Below are 19,767 nucleotides of genomic sequence, written 5' to 3'. Positions count from 1 at the left end.
CTCTTAATGGCAGCAAAATGGATCACTTGGTGCATGCATAAATTGGCACACTTGATTGACCGAGTAAGTGATATCAGGTCGGGTAAGTGATAAATATTGAAGGGCTCCAACAAGAGAGCGGTATAAGGTAACATCAGAAATTGGGTTGCCATCAGCTAGAGACATCTTCTTTCCACAAGGTGAGGGAGTAGAGACAGGCTTGGACTGGGCCAAGTCCAATTTATTTAGTAAATCCAAGGTATACCGAGTCTGAGTTAGATGTAAATCCAACAAATGATGAATTTCACCCCAAATCAGTCGTAGCAAATGTCGAGTGCAATTGAGAAATAACATAATCAAGGTGAGGAGGGTCGAAACCTGTAATTATGATATCGTCAACATATAAAAGTAACATAGTAGTGATTGACGAAGTCTGAAAAATAAATAGAGAGGTGTCCGATTTGGATCCTTGAAAGCCAATTTCATTCAAATAAGAAGTAATCTGATTGAACCAGGCACGAGGGCTTGTTTTAGCCCATATAAGGCTTTCTTAAGACGACAAACATGATTTGGAAATTGGGGATCGACAAATCCGGTTGGTTGAGTCATAAAGACTTCCTTGTTAAGAAAACCATGAAGGATTGCGTTTTTAACATCAAGTTGCTTGATTAACCAGTTAGAAGAAACTGCCAAACTCAAAACCAAACGTATAGTAACCGGTTTAACTACCGGTGAAAAAGTTTCATCATAATCAAGACCATGTTGTTGAGAAAACCCTTTGGCCACCAACCGGGCCTTATAACGATCAATAGTCCCATCACTTTTGGATTTAACTCTATATTATTGCCAACAATATTCATAGAAGGGTGTGGAGGAACCAAAGTCCAGGTTTGATTATGAAGAAGAGCATCAAACTCGACGGACATAGCTTCCCTCCATTTAACACTCTTGCTAGCTTCAGTAAAAGAAGTTGGTTCTCTCTGCAAAAGTGGTAGAGATGCCAATAATGTTGTAGATACAGGATACTTGGTAACACACATTGATTGAATGATTTTAGGTTTAGAAATACCTTGTTTTGAACGAGTGACCATGTTATGTGTTCGTTGGACAGGCAACGGTTGAGCGGGAGCTTCAGAGTCGGCGGGTGGAGGATGAACATCAACACTGGAAGGTACTGTTGGTTGAGTAGAGGGGGAAGTGGAGGGTGTAGAAGGCGAGGAGGATAGGGTAGGCGAGTGGGGAGAAGAAGACATTTGCGGTGCTGATAAGGAAGGGGCGATCGGTATAGTAAGGGGAGTATAAGGTATAGGTGAAGTGTGGGGAACTCTAGAGGGTGGAGAAGGAATGTTATCAAGAAAGACCCAAGAGGGGGCGTTAGAGACTTTAATTTCATTAGAAATTTCTTGATTTTGTGGGAGTGCAAACGGGAAAAGGGTTTCGTCAAAGAGGACATCACGGCTAACATAAGTGCGTGAAGTTTTTGGTTCAAAGCAAAGATAACCTTTATGTGAATCACTATACCCTATAAGAATACATGGAGTACTTTTATATTCAAGATTGTTCTTTCGATATGGGGTTAGGAGGGGGTAACATCTACACCCAAAGACACGAAAAAAACGGTAGTCAGGTTGATGATTAAATAAAAGAAAGAAAGGACAAGCATTCTTTGAAACCATTGTAGGTAGTCTATTGATTAGAAAACATGCGGTGCCAAATGCTTCTGGCCAAAAAGTTTTAGGAAGGTGGCTTTGATGAAGGAGGGCTAAGCCCGTTTCAACGACATGTCGTATTTTTCTTTCGGCTATGCCATTTTGTTGTGGTGTATGTGGGCATGAAAATTGTTGAGTAATACCACATTCATTTGAATAACTTTTAAAAGAGTTGGAAATAAATTCTACACCACCGTCACTATTCAAAATACAAATTTTTGAAGAAAATCGATTTTCAACAATAGATCGAAAAGTTTTAAAAATACCGGGCACTTGAGATTTTCATGGAGAAAGAAAAGGCATGTGAAACGTGTGTAATCATCTACAATAATAAAGAAATCACGAAAACCTTTACGAGAGGTAGTAGGTGATGGACCCCATAAGTCACAATGAAGTTTGAATAAAGGTGTAGTTGCCCGATGAGTCGAAGGGGAGTAAGGGAGACGGTGATGTTTAGAGAGTACACAACTTTGACAAAGAGATGACAAGTTAGTAGAGGTGGTGGAAACTTCATTATTATTAATAATACGAGAGAAAATGCGATTATTTGGGTGTCCGAGGCGGATATGCCATACATTAGAGGCAAACTTAGTTCCTACAAAATTAAAGTGTCGGATATTTAAAGACTTGGGAAGAGAACGAAGTGCATTTGCCGAGCATTGATATAGGCCTCCTCTCTTACGACCGTGAAGGACCTGCTTCCCCGTTAGCCGATCCTGTACAAAAAATAGATCACCGTCAAACACTACAAAACAATCATTGTCAGAAGTTAATTGTGAGACAGAAAGTAGGTTTTTGGTGATGGCGGGAACATGAAAGACATTTTTGAGAGTTAGGGAAGAAGTTGGTGACTTTAGAGTGAGTTTACTAGTATTTTGGACGGGTAAGAGATAATCATTTCCCACAACCACTTGATCTGGTCCATAATAAGGATGTAAGTTAGTCATCATTGATGCATCACTAACCATGTGATTTGAGGCTCCTGAATCTGCATAGACACTTGCATCATAATAGGGATTATTTTGATATGCAGAAAATTTTTGGGGAACATCACTAGGTTAATAATTTTGATATTGTCGTTGATAACAATATAAGGCAGTATGCCCTCCCCGCCCACACATTTGGCAGATAACAGATCCTTTGAGACGAAGGGAGAACCAAGTATTGATTTTTTAGATTGATTACCAAAGGAACCAGAAAAATTTGGATTTGAAGTAGATCTAGCACGACCACGACCACGACCGTTCCTTCCACCACGAAATCCAGGGCAAGAGAAACTAGAACTAGAAGACCGTGGTTGATTTCTTTCACGAGTAGGAGTTGGATACTGCTGGGTTTTAGTCACCAAAGCTGATGGTTGAACCAAAGAAGATTGAGGTTGTTGTTGGGATAAACTCATCTCATGATAAAATAATAAAGGCAACAATTGAGCAAATGTTGGGAGGTTTTCCCTAGTCTCAATGGCAGTCACAAATGAGGTGTAGTCTGAGCCTAGTCCTCTTAGAGTATGGAGGACAAGTTCAGTGTCAGGGACTGCTGCGTTGGAGGCAGCAATTGCATCTGAGATTTCCTTGATCTTACCCACATATTCGGTCATCAGCATGGTGTGCTTCTGGATAGTCTGAAGGTGGAGTAATAGTTGAGACTTGCGTGCCGTATTTTGCGCTGAGAAGGTAGACTCAAGGTGAGAAAATAGAGCTTTGGCTGTTGAAAACTCCGGTGTTTGGGAGAGAACTGACGGTGATAAGGTGGTGTTTAACCAGCTTATCAAAGTCTGCTCTACTTGATGCCAATGGTGAAATGCCGGATTTGGAATATGCTGATTTGTAGCATCGTCTAGGAGAAGAGGTGGTGGTGGTGTGGCATCATTAGAAATGAAATGGAAGAGGTCTTGTGACTTCATGATGGGAAGTACTTGCTTCTTCCATGTGAGAAAGTTGGTGTGGTCCAATTTAACCGAGACAAGAGGGACCAAGTTTGTGAGGGAGGGAATGGTGATAGTGGGAGAGAGGTCGGTGGGTTGTTGTTGATCAATAGAATCAGAGGAGGTGCTGGTGGTGTTTGCTGCAACCATTAAAAATCTCAAAGCTCTGATACCATGAAAGATTGAGAAGTCTCGGTTGCTTTTCTTAGGCAAACCGATGTGAATTTATATATTATTGTTAACGGTATTACATGGCAACAATATAATTCTTTACAGAAATACAAGATGCAATATCGAAAATATAAGATTGCATGTGATAAAATATGAACAATATTAGAGATTTGGTCTTATCAAGGATTTGGTCTTATCATAAACATCCCCATCATCACGAGTAATACCATGAACATGGTAGATGCATTCAACATATTCGTTACAATTCTACCTTCCACATTTTCTTAAAGCAAAATACTACTAATTTCTTATTCCTTGGCTGTCTGTTCTTTTACTTCTTTTAACTTAGTTTCCTCCCTAAAGTTGATGGGACATACTTATTTATAGGATACGAGTCTTACTTGGATTGTAGTTGTTAATTGTGTCAATAAACTCGTTTGCATAACAAAATATCCAAGATTATGTCTACTTAAATAATGTCTACTTAAATAAAATAAAATCCAAAAGATCTATAAAATCTTCTTTGATAAGATGATAAAACCTATTTTTTAAACATATTAGGTGAGATTCATTTCTTGGGTGGGGTTGTGGGTCTTATATTAAGGGAAATTTAGCTAAAATTCCTTATAAATTTTTTGTTCTTGTGAAAAAATAACGCCTAATTTCCTTTAGTCTTTAGCTCCTTAGATATTTTCCTACTTATAACAACTTTGCAACAGAATTGTGACAACTTGTTGATGGGTCATAAAAATGTCTCATCTGAGTCGTTTAATTTATGCGAATTAGCCTATTTTGAGGCTTTATTAGCTGTCTTTTGTGGAGTTAAGTGTGAAAAAGTACTAAAAACACAAAAAGGTACTCGAAGGACATTTCGGTCTTCTGGAACCAAGGATATTCTGGTAAAATTTGCCAATACCAATATATGGGTGAAATCTCTTGTTCTGATGTTTATAAAGGCAACGGGACAAAAATGCCTACTACCCGCTCCCCGTCTGTTTTTAATTAAGCACCACAACTTTGCTGATAATTGAGGCTATTATGGTTTCTACCGTTTAAAAATCAAAAATTTTGGAAATGCATGAAACGGTGGAAATTTTAGCATTATTATGCCCAAACAATTGTATTTGTGGATAACTTATGGATAAACAAAATGTTTGACTTTTAAAGTGGGGATAGAAAGTATTGGCTTGTCAAATGTCAAGCCACGACTTAACAACCAACGTATTGGCGTAAAACCTTTTAGGGATCACTTATGTCTATGCTACAAAATAAATTATCATAAACGATTATATTATCTGTGCCGGTGCACTTCCGCCCACAATAACAGAGACTCTTGAATGGAAGGGGCTAAAGGCCCCCGACAAAAATGTTGTAGGCCCTCAGATTTGTTGTTTCTCTGGTATAATGGAAAACCAAGAGTCTGGTCTTCCTGTTTTAATAAAAACAAGGATACACTTTAGAGTGTCTTTCTGAAATAAATTCAGAGATTACTTTAAGTCTAAAAAATAGTATTGTTTTTTAAACAGATTAAAAAGAAAACTAATATAATTTTAAAACAGAAATTGATTAGAAGGTTAGAGAGAGAAAGCCGAGTCGAGTTGTCTCTTTCCTTAAGACAGTGAACACCCTGGTATTAGTACTAAAATCAGTCAGTTGTTTGTCTCTCAGGATACAACGGCTATACCCAGGATGACGACTAAGAGTACTTCGTTTTTCTGAAAGCATGCGAACTTTAAACAAGCAATAAGATCCAGATGCAAGTGACTACTTAAATTCAAAATGCTCTTAACTTTGAATGCTAGAATTTTCGTATTTTTTTTTTACTGGATTCTGTTTGGTATTTATAGAAGTATTGGGGACACTTCAGGCAGGTGCCTATGGACGAATGGATGCTTCCCAACAGTCATATTTGACTGTTGGTTTTTGGGTGCCATCTTGAACGTCAGATTTCAACGGATCTATCAAGATATCGTGCCTTGAGCGCCACCGTTAGATCATCAACGGATCTATCTTAAGGGCAACAATCATCCTGACCGTTGGATTAAATCTATGACCGTAAAATCAAAGGCTCCAATCGCTCCTCGCGACGATGCGTAAGTGCAAAGTGCCACTAAAGCGCCCAATGCGCCCAAAACGGCCTAATGCACCCAAAACGCCCATTTGCCCACGCCGCGCGTGCGTGGTTTGCGTTGTGCAAACGACGCAAAACACCTTTCCATTTCAACCAACATACCAAAAATATATGGAAGATTCTATATAAGGAATTAAAACATTTCCTCCATAATAAATGTGGTACTAACTCGAAATCCCGGTTTCGAGTTATTGGTACCCGTATCAAACTAATTTTGTAATAACTCACTCATACGAAATCGAATTTGGACAAAATTTGAGTCTAAATTCAAGATCTCGACGAGACGAATCCAACGAGACTCTCGCTCGAGATTCTGATGAATATAGGTACATCAGATTAAGGAAAAATATTGTAGGCCCTCGGGTTACACATGGGACTTCTCACAATTTGTGTAATCCGGGGCCTACAACATTTTCGTCACGGGCCTTTAGCTGGACCCCTCTTGAATTCGTCACCAACATTTGTCACTAATATTATTCACATCAATGTTATTCGCAAGCAACAATGTTTTTTATTAGCAATCAAACTATACCATCTTTAATAATCTGCTGGTTATAGTGTCTTTAGATCTCTATCTGTTTTTGAGTTGAAGATTTGTTTTCTTTATACAAAGTAGGTAAACATCCGTCATTGAGTTTAATATTCTTGTGGTATTGTTGTGATATAAAGACTTAGTTAACAGCCTGCCCGTGGCATGGGACCTTTAATCTAATTTATCTTTTCACGATACTTTCGTCAGCTTTCCTCAGTATATATTGATGTATTGTTGTGATAATTATATTTGTGAAGGGTTTAAAGTAATTGTAAAGATTTAGTTAACTGAAAAAGTGGGAAATGAAGCTTAAGACATTTAAGGGAGATATTTTATGTAGGATCGCCAATTCATACATTGACAAGTGCTCATATCACCAATTTATTGTACCAACTTCGATCTTTGTTATTGTTCTCGAAAATAACTAGATAATTTTAGTTACATTGTTGAATACATGTATTAGTACACGCTAGCGCTGCCCCTGCAAGTCACCAAAATTTAACGAAAAAAATTTAGTGTTACAATGATATATAAAAAGTTTATTTATACAACCAGATTTTAACCAGCACCACAAATGGAGAGAGTGAGAGAATAGGCTAGACGGGTTATACCTGGATCCGGGTTAACACATTTCTCAATGCAATCCTTAACACAAGTTAGCTCAACTGCTGAAACTTGTTGGTTAAACATTCCCAACATCATGAGTACTACCATGAACAAAATAGTTGCATTCAACATCTTCCTAACAATTTTACCTTCCATATTTCCTTAAAGCAACAAACTACTAATTTTTTATTCTTTAGCTTTCTGTTTTTTTAACTTGTTTTCTTCCTAAAGTTCTAGGCGATAGACTTATTTATAAGATAGGAATCCTAATAAGATTGTTAATTGTGTGAATAAACCCTTTTCAATAACAAAATCTCCAAGATTATGTGACTTTAAATTAGAATCCAAAAAATTTATGAAGTCATAAATAGTAACAATATCTCTAAGATTATGTACCAATTTAATACAAAATGTGAAAACTATTAGATGGCATTCATTTTATACATATTAGATGGCATTCATTTCTTGGATGGGGTTCTTAGCTTTCTGTTAAACTATTAAAAATAGTAACAAGAGTTTGGGCATCCAGATCCACTAATACACCAAATGGAGATCCGTATTGATGAGGCTCTGATTTTTTTGTCAGTTTTTTTTTGTCACATGATTAGACTAAAATAAAGTATACATCAACTAAACATTTTGTGTATATAACTGAAGATTTTGGTACATACTAAGAGATTTCTATTCGTGTGGAAAGCCTTCAAAAAGAAGAATGCGATAACTGAAGATTGTGTGGGGTGAAAATGTAGAGGATGATGATTTTCTTAGCTAACCAACCGTGTTTAAGTTTTTTTTAATGAAACTATTTTCATTTATTCCAAGGAAAAAATATATCTATATAATAAAATAGGTGGATGGATGCTGACCGGGACAAACCCTTGGATAAATCCAGCCGTCCCATCCACATCACCAACAATCCGGACCATTGGATTCAGCAACAAATTCACTCGGGTGCCTGTAGCCTCACGTTTTAAGTTTCTCAAAAGACGCATTTTTTTTGTTGAAGAGAATAACAGACACATCTTAAGACTTGAGCGGATACATCTCTCTCACTTCCCTCTATTAAAACCATGGCTTCTTGAGATTCAGAAATATTTTGCTTCGTTTGGCTTCTGAGGTTTAGAAAAATTTTGCTTCTTTTCATTGAGAATTCAATTCACTTGGGCAAGGTAACATTTTATTCCTCTCAATCGAAATCTATATACTTTCTGTATGTATTTTGTTTGGTTTGTTTTGTAGAGTGTGAAAATTCAATTTGAGTTTTGTTGATTTTAGTGTTCTTAGTCGAATTAGAGTTTTCTGAATTTTGATTTGTGTTTCTTTCATCTTTTTCAATTTGAGTTTTGTGGAGTTCCAAAAACTAATTTGAGTTCGGGTTGATTTTGATGTTTTGGGTCAAAGTCGAGTTTTGCTGATGAAGTGCTCGAGGAAATGTCTCATAGACGAATTATTGTATCTTTTATCCATTTTGAAGTGTTCTCAAATCCACTTTTGATATCATGTTTCAAAAAAGAAGAGTGAATAAGAAACCATAAAGTAGTACTGTAGTAGCTTGTCATTTGAACTTTTGATTGAAAACCATAATGTAGTAACATGTTTTGATTGAAATCTATACTTCACATACTTCTGAAGATTCAAAAATCCATAATTTTGAAATCATGTCATATAAATTTTTTGATATTATGTTACTACATTATGTGAATAAGAAAATATAATGTAGTACCATGTCTCATAGACGAATTAAATTTGTGCAAGCTAATTTGAATTAGAAAAATCTCCAATTCACTATCTCTTTGAAATAATTTTGCAGTAACCATGAAAGGTAGAGAAGATTGGATTGTATATTCTATTACAACAACCATATTGAATTGGTATTTTTTTCGCATTTGGTGGTTTTTGGAAGTTTTTTAGGAACACGTTTCTTAAAATGGACGAAGAAATTATCGAACAGTCAAGTCAAATGGCGTTGTTAAGTACGTAAAGGTATGTTTCATCTTACTTTCTTGAGTGTTGTGTTTCTGACGGCTTGCCAAAACTTGTTTGAGCCGGGGAGCTTATGAACATATGACAACACGTAATTAGGTGAAAAAGTAGGAGTAAGTTTCACGTTGCCAGAACTTATTTGTAACATTTTTCATCTGCAGCATTACTATTGATTGGATTGAGTCCCTGTGTTTTAGTTTTTCCACATTGTTGTGTATTGCATTTTAACCTTCATCTTTCATCAATTTAGAGTTCCTTAAACTATCTCAACCAGGGAAATCCATCAGTCATTGTTTTGAGAAGGTAAAATGACATTTTTCGTCTGCATCATTAGTGTTGGTTGGATTGAGTCCTTATGTATTAGTTTTTCAACGTTGTTGTGTACTACCTTTTAGTCTCCATGCATTGAATTTGATAAAGATGTGTTTACTTCTCAGGAATCAAACTAGAATAAGGTCTACGGTCTACCAAATTGCAATTTAGGGAAATTTCCACATTGTTCCTCATCATAAACTAGAACAATGTCTATTTCCTGAAATTGAGGCATACTTTTTTACAAATTTTACTATGGAACTTGCAAACAAGATGCTTTCTGTTGCTAACTAGAAGTTTGAACAGGTTTCGGAGGATGATCTTAAACTCTATTTCTTCTAGCTAAAGATGTCAAATTTTTAAGTGGAACCAGATTCACGCTTCTTCAATTGTTTCTGCGCATATTTGAACAAGACTTAACTCATCTGGAATTGTATTTTGCATTGTCAACAAAAGCTTTTTCTCAATACATGTAACTACTTCCACTGCTTTCATCAAGTATAGATTGCTTAAGAATACTTATTATTTGTGGTCTTATTTTTGTTTTTGGTTTCTAATGGTTTCATGTTGGGAGATCACGAACAGACACTCTAAGTTTGTCCAAGTTTACCGAAGTTCAAGAAGAACGAGTTTGGGAAGCTAGAGGTTAGCTGAACCAATTTGAGAAAGAAGAAGTTAGTTTATTACAAAATCAGTTTTCTTGGAGTGTATGTTCACGGGAAACTACCTAGAAGGATTTCAAGTTCGTTTAATGTGATCTGTTCATATGAGGTCAGCATAAATAAATATTCTTGCACAATCCTAATATTGATATTAGAAGTCGACTCATATATATCAATTAGACTTTCAAAACTAAAATGGTTTATGCTTAAAGTAATTTGTCATCCGATTTTTCTCATCAAGGGAAGTTATTAACCTTTTTATAGTTATCAGAATGCAACTCTACATTTTTCTTTTTCCTATTATATACTTGGAAAAAACTACTTGAACAACTGGTCTGGCTGTAAAGGAGTTTGCGCAGAAATCAGAAACAGAGCATGGGATTCCTGGTTTATGCCCTTTGAGAAACAGACAACAATTGCTTGTGATAAGGTGAAGAAAATGAAAGAGCTAAGTGATGGATATAACATTGTTGGGCTATCACAGGGGAACTTGATAGCAGGAGCTGCTACTGAACTTTGTGATGGAGGAGTCCGGGTTAGAAACTTCATATCACTAGCAGGTCCTCATGTTGGTACTGCTTCTGTGCCACTGTGTGGATCCGGAATCATGTGTATGATTGCAGACAACCTAATTAAGTTCGAGATTTACAACAACTACGTTCAGGCTAACTTGGCTCCCAGTGGATATCTTAAAATTCCAACAGATATTCCTGCCTACTTGAAAGAATGTAAGTTTCTTCCAAAGTTCAACGGGATTTGTCGTGCTGAAGGCATAAGACTGGGTCACTTTTACTCTTCTTTTTTTGTTGAGTACGGGTCACTTTTACTTGAGCAAGGAACAATTGTGTTCTATGCGCAAGTTTATATCTACGATCCACCATTGGCTTTAAGCATCCATACCATATAAATGAGAATTTAGGTTACTCAAGTTTCCATGTTTTAGCTCACTGTGATGAAAATACGAAAATTGTGATGGCAATTTGGATTTTTAAGCGTCACTTTATTTAACGATTCAATTCTTCATGTTTCAGTCATATAAATGCGTTTCATTTGAAATTGTGATGAAAAGACAAAAATTTATATGGGAATTTGGATTTATAAGTGTCACTTTATTTAATGACGGTTTAATTGCAAATTACATTGGATCAAACTCCCCACACACATATATATTGGATTGAACAACAGGAAATTGATGGTATTGTATTTTCATGGTGCTCACCGAATGGTGTCGTGCCGGAAGTACGAGTTTTTACTTATATGTTGATTGTTATTCACCTAATTGATTGTAGATAGTCATTGGAATGAAATATTTGGAATTGTTCGTATCTCACGTGCTTACTCACAGGTTAAGTGATCCAAAAGATCCGTGCCGGAGGCACGGGCTATATGATAACATGGATGATTTCTAATTTCTCTCATCTGAAAACCTCATGAAAGTTACATATCTATAAAAAGTTAAATTAAATTAAATTATTGACAGCAATATCCTTCTGTTTTTAGCCGATATACATATAAATGATGTTATATCATCCGTTGGAAGTGATCTTTATCGAACTCTCAATAAAAATGGGCAGTCACACTTATCCATAAGATGACCAACTGACATGTTCATTGTAATAGATGTGTGGTCGTGATTTGTACGTTTTTTGTAGTACTAGTAGTGTTCTAAATAATATTCTGGTGATGGTGATAAACTGATAATTACAAGAACGTTTTTTTTTTTGTTGAACTAATTACAAGAATGGTTGATTAAAAGAATTTGAGTAGTCCTTTTCAATTGGGTGGTAACATATAGGGTCTCTTTATAGTAGAGACCAAAGTTAGAATCAAGTTGATTACAGAGAAAGTCTCACCCTTCATAATTTAACGGACATCAAAATTAATCTGGAAATTATTGAAGTTTTAACAATAGTAAATTTGATGGGTAAGAGAAAAAAACAAGTATCCGTAACATAAATCTCATTCATAATAGTGAAGAACTAGTTTAAAATATATCATATTAAACACAAAAGAATGAACGTCAAAACCTTTTCGGCAAAGGTTTGTCTTAATGAAGTTTGGGTGAAAAACCAAAAGATTCAATCGGAGTCATCCTTTCAATTATGTGTGTTAGAAGCACACAGACGACGGGCCGATAATTATAAGGCCCAAAATATGGGACTCAAGAGAGAATCAGGTCCAGACTCAAATAATAATGAGAAAAAAACTCAATTGGTGAAAGTACCTCACTACCCTCATTTATATAAACAAAAGACTAGAGAGTCCTGGCCCAAATTTTCGCCCAATTTTTCCCGCCCAAAAAGAGGAAGCAGTCCAATCAAGTCAGACACATGCCTTTACTCTCTCATAGCCGAACAGAAACGGTTCATTTCATCTTCTCATTCTCTCTCTCTCTAAAAAACCAAAAACCATCTTATCTCTCTCTCTGCAAATCGTTTTTGAGCTTTAATCTCCATCATCTCTATCAAAATTTCAACTGAAATCCAGAGAAACTAAGGTATCTAAAATCTTTTGTTAGGGTTCCGGTTTGAAAAGGCTTTTTTCATCGGTTCGATCTTGGTTTTGTTACTCGATTTTTAGGGTTTTGGTTTTATTACTCGATTTTTCATCGATTCGATGTTGAAAAAACTAGGGTATCTAAAATCTTTTGTTAGGGTTTTGGTTTCGTTACTCGATTTTTAGGAGAAAAAGAAAGATTTATTGTTGAATATACAACAATTTTATATGGGTGTTTCTTAAGATCTTCATCATGTTTAACAAAATCAGAGATTTTGATGTGTTTTTTTGTCTTAAGATCTTCATCATGTTTCTTAAGATCTTCATCATGTTTTGATGTGTTTTTTAAAATATAGATTTTGTTCTTCAGAAATATTTAATATGTAGAAACATTTAGGTCTTCCCAGAACACATTTGATATGTTTTAACAAATTTTGTTCATTTTGGATGGTTTGTTCTTCAGATCTACATATAAAAGATCCTGGTTTGTAAACATTTTTGGTTTTTGTGTTACTTTAGGTTAGATTTTTTCCTATTCTTTGTTTTCAAAACTTGAGGGTTTGTTTTTCAAAACCACAATACATTTGTAAACAAGTTTACATGTTGAAGATATTTTAGGTTTTGTTTCAAACATTCCTAGTTTTGTTCATTTTGGATTCACTTTCAGACATTTGGGGGAATTTTGATGATTTTTGAGTGTTTTACTTGGTAAAAAAGTTTTTTTTCTTCGTTTAGCATTTTGGGGGATCTTGAAAACATTTCAGTTATGTTAAGGACATTTTGGATTCTGTTTCAAACCTTTACGGTTTTGTTGTAGTTATTTTGGGTTATGTCCCAGACATTCAGGAGTTTGTTGATGAATTTTGGGTGTTTTACTGGGTAAAAAAGATTTTGTTCGTCGTCTAGCATTTTGGGGGTTTTGGAAACAATTAAAATTATGTTGAAGATATTTTGGGTTCTGTTTCAAACATTTATGGTTTTGCTGACGACATTTTGGGTTCGTTTTTTAGACGTTCGGGGGAATGTTGATGATTTTTTAGTGTTTTACTTGGTAAAAAAACTTTTGTTCTTCGTTTAAAATTTTGGGGGGTTTAGAAACATGTACAGTTATGTTGAAGACATTTTAGGTTTTGTTTTAAACATTTACGATTTTGTTGTTGTTATTTTGGGTTCTGTCCCAGACATTCATGGATTTGTTGATGAATTTTGGGTTTTTACTGGAGAAAAAAAAATTACTTCTTTGTTTAGCATTTTGGGGGACTTTGTGAAATATTTAAAAAATATGTTGAAGACATTTTTTGTTCTGTATTAAAAATATGTTCAGAGGAACGTTGATGATTTTTGAGTGTTTTACTTGGTAAAAAAAACTTTTGTTCTTCGTTTAGCGTTTTGGGGGCTTTTTGAAACATTTAAAGTTATGTTGAAAACATTTTGGGTTCTGTTTCAGACATTCAGGGGAATGTTGATGATTTTTGAGTATTTTACTTGGTAAAAAAAATTTGTTTTCCGTTTAGCACTTTGGGGGTTTTTTTAAACATTTACAGTTATGTTGAAGATATTTTGGTTTCTGTTTCAAACATTTATGGTTTTGTTGATGACATTTTGGGTAATGTTTCAAACATTCAGGGGAATGTTGATGACTTTTGAGTGTTTTACTTGGTAAAAAAACTTTTGTTCTTCGTTTAGCATTTTGGGGGTTTTTTGAAACATTTAAAGTTCTGTTTCAGACATTCAGGGGAATTTGATGATTTTTGAGTAATTTACTTGGTAAAAAAGCTTTTGTTTTTCGTTTAGCATTTTGGGAGTTTTGGAAACATTTACAGTTATGTTAAAGACATTTTGGGTTTTGTTTCAAATGTGTGCGGTTTTGTTGTAGTTATTTTGGGTTGTTGATGAATATCGAGTGTTTTACTGGGTAAAAAAAAAATTCCTTCTTCGTTTAGCATTTTGGGGTGTTTTTTGAAATACTTATAGTTATGTTAAACACATTTTGGTTTCTGTTTCAAACATTTACGGTTTTGTTGTAGTTATTTTGGGTTCTGTCTCAGACATTCAGGGGTTTGTTGATGAATTTTGGGTGTTTTACTGAGTAAAAAAGTTTTTTTTCTTCGTTTAGTATTTTGGGGGTTTTTGGAAACATTTAAAAATGTGTCGAAGATATTTTGGTTTCGGTTGTAAACATTTATGGTTTTGTTGACGACATTTTGGGTTCGTTTTCAGACATTCGGGGGAATATTAATGATTTTTTAGTGTTTTACTTGGTAAAAAAAATTTTGTTCTTCGTTTAGCATTTTGGGGTGTTTGGGAAACATTTAAAACAATACTAAAAAGGCGGATATAGTGGGAACAAAATTCGAAGCAAGAATGAAGTTGTATTTACATTGTTGACACTCTTTTGGATGAATAAAACATTTACGAAATAAGAGTTAGCCATGTAAAGATCCATTCACTAAACAACATGAATTAGAATGTTTGGAACAATATATAAAATTCATAGACAAAAAGATGAGCTTCTAAGACAAATAAGCAACATATGCAAACATTTTAATTACTGTTGGAGACAACGGAAAAATGTCAACTACAATTAGGCTCGACATGATTCACAAACTAGTTTCTTATCATTGTTTTGAGAAGTAGCAGGTGCTTTATCCGGTTCCATAGATGAAAATTCTACATGTGCAATGAACAAATGATTATATGCAGAAGGAATACAAAAAAATGCTCGAAACATTAAAACGAATGTTATCAGCATTTCTAAAAATGTTTAGAAGAAGTGGAAAATGTCAAAGATATTCTCATTCAAAATGAATCCCGAATATGAAGAGCGAAAATATACATTTAACAATTAATAAGTATGCTTCTAACAAAAGAGAAAGTGTTCTCATTATTGAAGAAGTGTCTGTATTTTGAACATATGCAAAGAATAGAAGTTTGTAAGTAACATATTTCTATTTTATGCATCATGCTTCAAAAACAATGTTGTTAAAAGAAGAATTTTTAAGTGAAAACCCCACAGAATTTTTTCTAGTTTCTAACACAATAATATTTGTTTCGGAAAGTACAAAAAGAATCTAACCAAACATGTTTGTGTTTGGAAAAGTGAATTCATGTTTCATGACATTTATACAAAACAAAAAGTAACTTTCTGTGTTTCTTAAAAAATATAAAGAAAAGTAAAGTGTTTAAACGGGACACACACAAAACATATTAGTTTTTGCTTATGACAGACTTTTGTGTGTATCAAAAGATGGGTTTTAAAACCAAACAAATATTATGAAATCAGAAAACATGAAATCAAAAGAAGTAAAATGAAACATGAAATCTGAAGAACATGAAACATCATAATAAAAAAATACAAAAGAACAAGAAAGTTTTATCAAAATGAAATTTCAGAGAGACATGAACAAAGAAGAGGTTCAATTAACAAAACATGGTTATGCTACGGAAACAAAATGTCTTCAAATTGTCTGATCTGTTACTCGGTCATCCTCTATATGCAAACGCTGGAAACAAAATGTCTTCAAATTTAGAAACATTATGAGAACACGAAAGTTTATGCTACAAAAATTAGAACGTATGCACAAAATGGAAGGAAATAAGTGACATGCATAATGCTTCAAATACAATGTTATTAAAAGAATAAATTTTTAGTGAAAAAACAGAGATTTGTTTATTGTTTGTAACACAACGAAATATGTTGCGAAAAGTAAAAAACATCTAGACAAACATGTTTGTGTTCGGAATTGTGAATGTATGTTTCGTGACATTTTGCAAAACAAAGAAGTAACTCTTTGTGTTGCTTCAAATTATAAAGAAAAGTAAATTGTTTAAACGTGACATTAAAACATATTCGTTTTTGCTTAGGTCAGAACATTGTGTGTGTCGAAAGATTGGTTTCAAAAAATAACAAATATTATGAAATCTGAAAATATGAAATCAAAACGAAATTGGAAGAACATGAAATTTGAAGAACATGTAGCATCATAACGACTTTCCACAAAAAAAAATGAAGCATCATAACGACAACATTCAGATGAACAAGAAAGTTTTATCAAAACGAAATTTCAGAGAGAGAAAGTGTAAAGAAAAAAAATAGAAAAGGTTCAATGAACAAAACATGGTGTTGAAGGTGTTTTAACATTGGTGCAGTACCATGAACTTTTCACTTACATCCGGGTTTGGGACATATAGCTGTGACACAAAGACGTTCGTTTTTTTTTTATACTTGAAGGTGGTTTTAGTAGCTATTGTATATCTTCCAAGAGAATTTCGAAAGACTTTCACTCCGTCAAATATTTGACCAGTATGAGTAAACACAAGGTCCCAAGATTCAGATACTAGTGGTCTGTCCCTCAATGGTGCCTGATCTGTGTCTTGGTCAACCTCCATATGAAAATGATGTAAAACAAATGTCTTCAAATTACTAAAATTCCGAGAACACAAAACTTTATGCTTCCAAAAATGTTGTTGTGCAAAGAATATAAGTAGCTAAGTGATAAAAATTAATTTTGTGCATCATGATTCAAATACAATGTTCTTAAAAGGAAGAATTTTTAAGTGAAAACCCCATTGAATATTTTCTACTTCTTAACACAACAATATATGCTTCGGAAAGCAAAAAAGTATCTGAACAAAAAAGTTTGTGTTGTAGAAGTGAAAATATGTTTCATGAAATTTATGCAAAACAAAAAGTTACTTCCTGTGTTCCTTCAAAAATATAAAGAAAAGTAATGTGTTTAAACGGGATACACAAAAACATATTAGGTTTTGCTTAGGACATAACTTGGTGTGTAACGAAAGATGAGTTTTAAAATCAAACAAATATTACGAAAACTGAATACATGAAATCACAAAAAGGGAAATGAATCATGAAATCTGAAGAACATGAAACATCATAACGAAAAAATACAGAAGAACAAGAAAGTTTTATGAAGAGAAAGTTTAAAAAAAGAAAATGGAAAAGAAATGAAGAACAAAGAAGGTTCAAGGAACAAAACATGGTGTTGATGATAAAGATCATGAAGATGAACAAAAAATGGGGGTGATGATAAAGATGAACAAAAAATACAGAAGAAGAAGAAAGTTTTATGAAACGAAAAAATACAGAAGAAGAAGAAATACACAGAGCTGGTGAAAGGAAAGTGCAAAGAAGATGAAGATGATTCTAGACAGAGAAAGTGCAATGAAGAGATGAAGAAAAGGAAACTGTTAATTGTAAATCTTTTCGGTCGAGTTATCTGGCGAAAAGTCTGGTGGAGTTAAGTGGTTATTAAGGAGAGAGAATTATGGAAGGAAACTTTTGTTTCTCTTAAAGAGAGGGAGAGCAGAGAGAGGAGAGAGAGAAAAATGAAAGGAAAGTTTTGGAGAGTGAAAGAAACTCTTGCTGTCAAGGAGAGAGAGAATAATGGTAGGAAAGTGAAGAGAGGGAAAGAAAATCTTATCTTATAAAGGAAAGAAAAACTAAAAATCTTGAGTTTATATATAAAGGGTAGAATAGGGATTACCTAAAGTAATGGGTTCCTAGAGATGGGAAAATGCATCTAGGAACCGAAATTGGGTTTGATATGAGTTTATTTTAAAAAAATGAGTTTTATAGGTATTATAATTCTAGGATGGGCCTAATTTACTATAACACCCCATTTTTTGGGCTTTTAAATAAAAAATTCACAGACTAAAGGGGTGGTTGTTGGATATGCTTATTTTAATGAAGGTTGTTGTATTGAATTCTCTCATTGTCTCACTATACAACATTTTATTAGAATTTATATATGCTTGACAAACCATCGACATGTCATTTATTTTTCTCTTAGTTAATGAAAGTAACGTGTATACAAGTTGAAATGATTTTTTTTGAGAAAAACCATACCATAAAACATAAGGAGTTAAATTGTTTGTGCCCCATAATAGAAAGGCAAATAACATAAGACCAAAGAAGTAACGGAGTTAACAACATAGGGAGTGAAAAGTAAATCTTCACAACATAAGGGCTAAACACGCATTAGCTAAATCATGCGCCACTTGATTGTGAATCCGCAGGCAAGGGGTGGCTTCCACTTGTCTCCTGGTGATGGAAGCACGTAGCTCCATAATGGTCGTGTGGATGCGCCAAGGGATTACAGGTTCTACGGTTGTGATCAAATCAACCAGAACCCTAAAATCAGTCCCTAGTATAAACAACCTGATCTCATTTCATCTGACAGCTTTAGTCTCAGAGAATTGAAGGAGTTGAAGGAGATGTCCTTCGACCAAGGTGACAATGCGAACAATTTGTCGGATAGGACAATTGATGTAGAAGATCATCAAGTCCGCTTGATTTAGGGATCGTAGATTTTAAGCTAGTGGGAGTGAGATATAATCATGAGAGTGACAATATGATCAAGTATATGACTAGTGGGAGTGAGATATAATCATGGGAGTGTCCCATAAACATATCTCATAGGCCTAAAAAGGATTTAGGCAAAGATAGTACAAAAAACCCAAAAATAAGGTTTTGGGCCTGAACCGATTCAGGCACTTTTACGGCTCGGATTGGGCTGAATTTTGGAGGGACGTTTCCTTATGTTATGAACATTAAATATGCCAATTTTGGCTGAGTTTGGACGTCATCTCCTTAGGGAATTGAGAAAATATCAATAGTTGCTATTTTCGACAATTTCCCTAAATCTTATTCTAAAGGGTGTTTTAGGAAACCTAAAAAGAGGTGGACTCTTGTAAGGGTTCTATATAAACACTCTTAGGCCAGAGAATAGGGTGTGGAATTTCTCTCTAAGTTTTCTTACTCTACCACATCAAGTAGAGAGGAGAAAGTGAGCTAATTCCCATTACTATCTATCTAGTCAAAGAAGAAAGGTGTTCTTCTTCCAACCACCATTGGCGTGCTAGCTAACAACAAGGTGGGAGATCAAGTTGATTGCTCGTGTCCCAAGTAGAGGAGCTACGTTTGAAGCTCTTGGTCTTCTCAAAAGCAATTGGAAAGGTTCGAGGGAAAAACTAGCGAATAAGGTATTCATCTTCTAGTTTTGCGTAGTATTATTATGGGCTTATGCATGCGATCATGGGAATCCTAATGTAGACATTAGATGTCTTATTTCCACCACTGACATTAGTATAAAGGTGTAAAATCCAACAGTGGCGTCAGAGCCTCTTGCAATTAGCCTATCTTATATAAGATTTGGACCAATTCCATGCTTTTCTAGATAGATTATTGTGTTTAAAAGTGTGTTGAACACAAAATTTTGATTAAATTTGAATGGGATTCAAGA

General features: G+C 34.6%; 2 protein-coding genes and 1 long non-coding RNA gene across 3 annotated transcripts; 2 read left to right on the top strand and 1 right to left on the bottom strand.

Moving 5' to 3' along the window:
* Positions 1 to 465: 465 nt before the first annotated feature.
* Positions 466 to 3,591, bottom strand: LOC147566235 (uncharacterized). Its single transcript, XM_086653867.1, has 5 exons — positions 2,874 to 3,591; positions 2,557 to 2,676; positions 2,371 to 2,433; positions 770 to 1,501; positions 466 to 665 (listed from the first exon to the last, which is right to left on the bottom strand). Exons 1-5 carry the CDS (start codon positions 3,589 to 3,591, stop codon positions 466 to 468), a joined length of 1,833 nt encoding a protein of 610 aa, XP_086509993.1.
* Positions 3,592 to 8,051: 4,460 nt separating this feature from the next.
* Positions 8,052 to 10,133, top strand: LOC147566234 (uncharacterized). Its single transcript, XR_015237401.1, has 3 exons — positions 8,052 to 8,221; positions 8,863 to 9,035; positions 9,654 to 10,133. It is a non-coding gene; the product is annotated as an uncharacterized LOC147566234 (long non-coding RNA).
* Positions 10,134 to 10,400: 267 nt separating this feature from the next.
* Positions 10,401 to 11,363, top strand: LOC147566233 (uncharacterized). Its single transcript, XM_086653855.1, has 2 exons — positions 10,401 to 10,737; positions 11,299 to 11,363. The coding sequence occupies exons 1-2, from the start codon at positions 10,401 to 10,403 to the stop codon at positions 11,361 to 11,363; spliced, it is 402 nt and encodes a 133-aa protein (XP_086509981.1).
* Positions 11,364 to 19,767: the final 8,404 nt, after the last annotated feature.

Source organism: Eschscholzia californica, unplaced genomic scaffold, assembly GCF_041429995.1.
Source record: "Eschscholzia californica isolate CP2 unplaced genomic scaffold, dmEscCali1.0.p SCAF_1, whole genome shotgun sequence".
NCBI classification, from domain to species: Eukaryota; Viridiplantae; Streptophyta; class Magnoliopsida; order Ranunculales; family Papaveraceae; genus Eschscholzia; species Eschscholzia californica.
This window is presented reverse-complemented; position numbering and strand designations above follow the sequence as displayed.

What these genes read in the sequence shown, in the direction of transcription:
- LOC147566235 (XM_086653867.1), bottom strand. Translation starts at nt 3,591, where the DNA reads ATGAAGTCACAAGACCTCTTCCATTTCATTTCTAATGATGCCACACCA. An exon ending in AAATTTTTCTGGTTCCTTTG is followed by an intron (nt 2,677 to 2,873) that starts GTAATCAATCTA and finishes GTGTCTATGCAG; the next exon opens with ATTCAGGAGCCTCAAATCAC. An exon ending in GAAGCAGGTCCTTCACGGTC is followed by an intron (nt 1,502 to 2,370) that starts GTAAGAGAGGAG and finishes GTATTCTTATAG; the next exon opens with GGTATAGTGATTCACATAAA.
- LOC147566233 (XM_086653855.1), top strand. Translation starts at nt 10,401, where the DNA reads ATGCCCTTTGAGAAACAGACAACAATTGCTTGTGATAAGGTGAAGAAA. An exon ending in TCCTGCCTACTTGAAAGAAT is followed by an intron (nt 10,738 to 11,298) that starts GTAAGTTTCTTC and finishes AATTGATTGTAG; the next exon opens with ATAGTCATTGGAATGAAATA.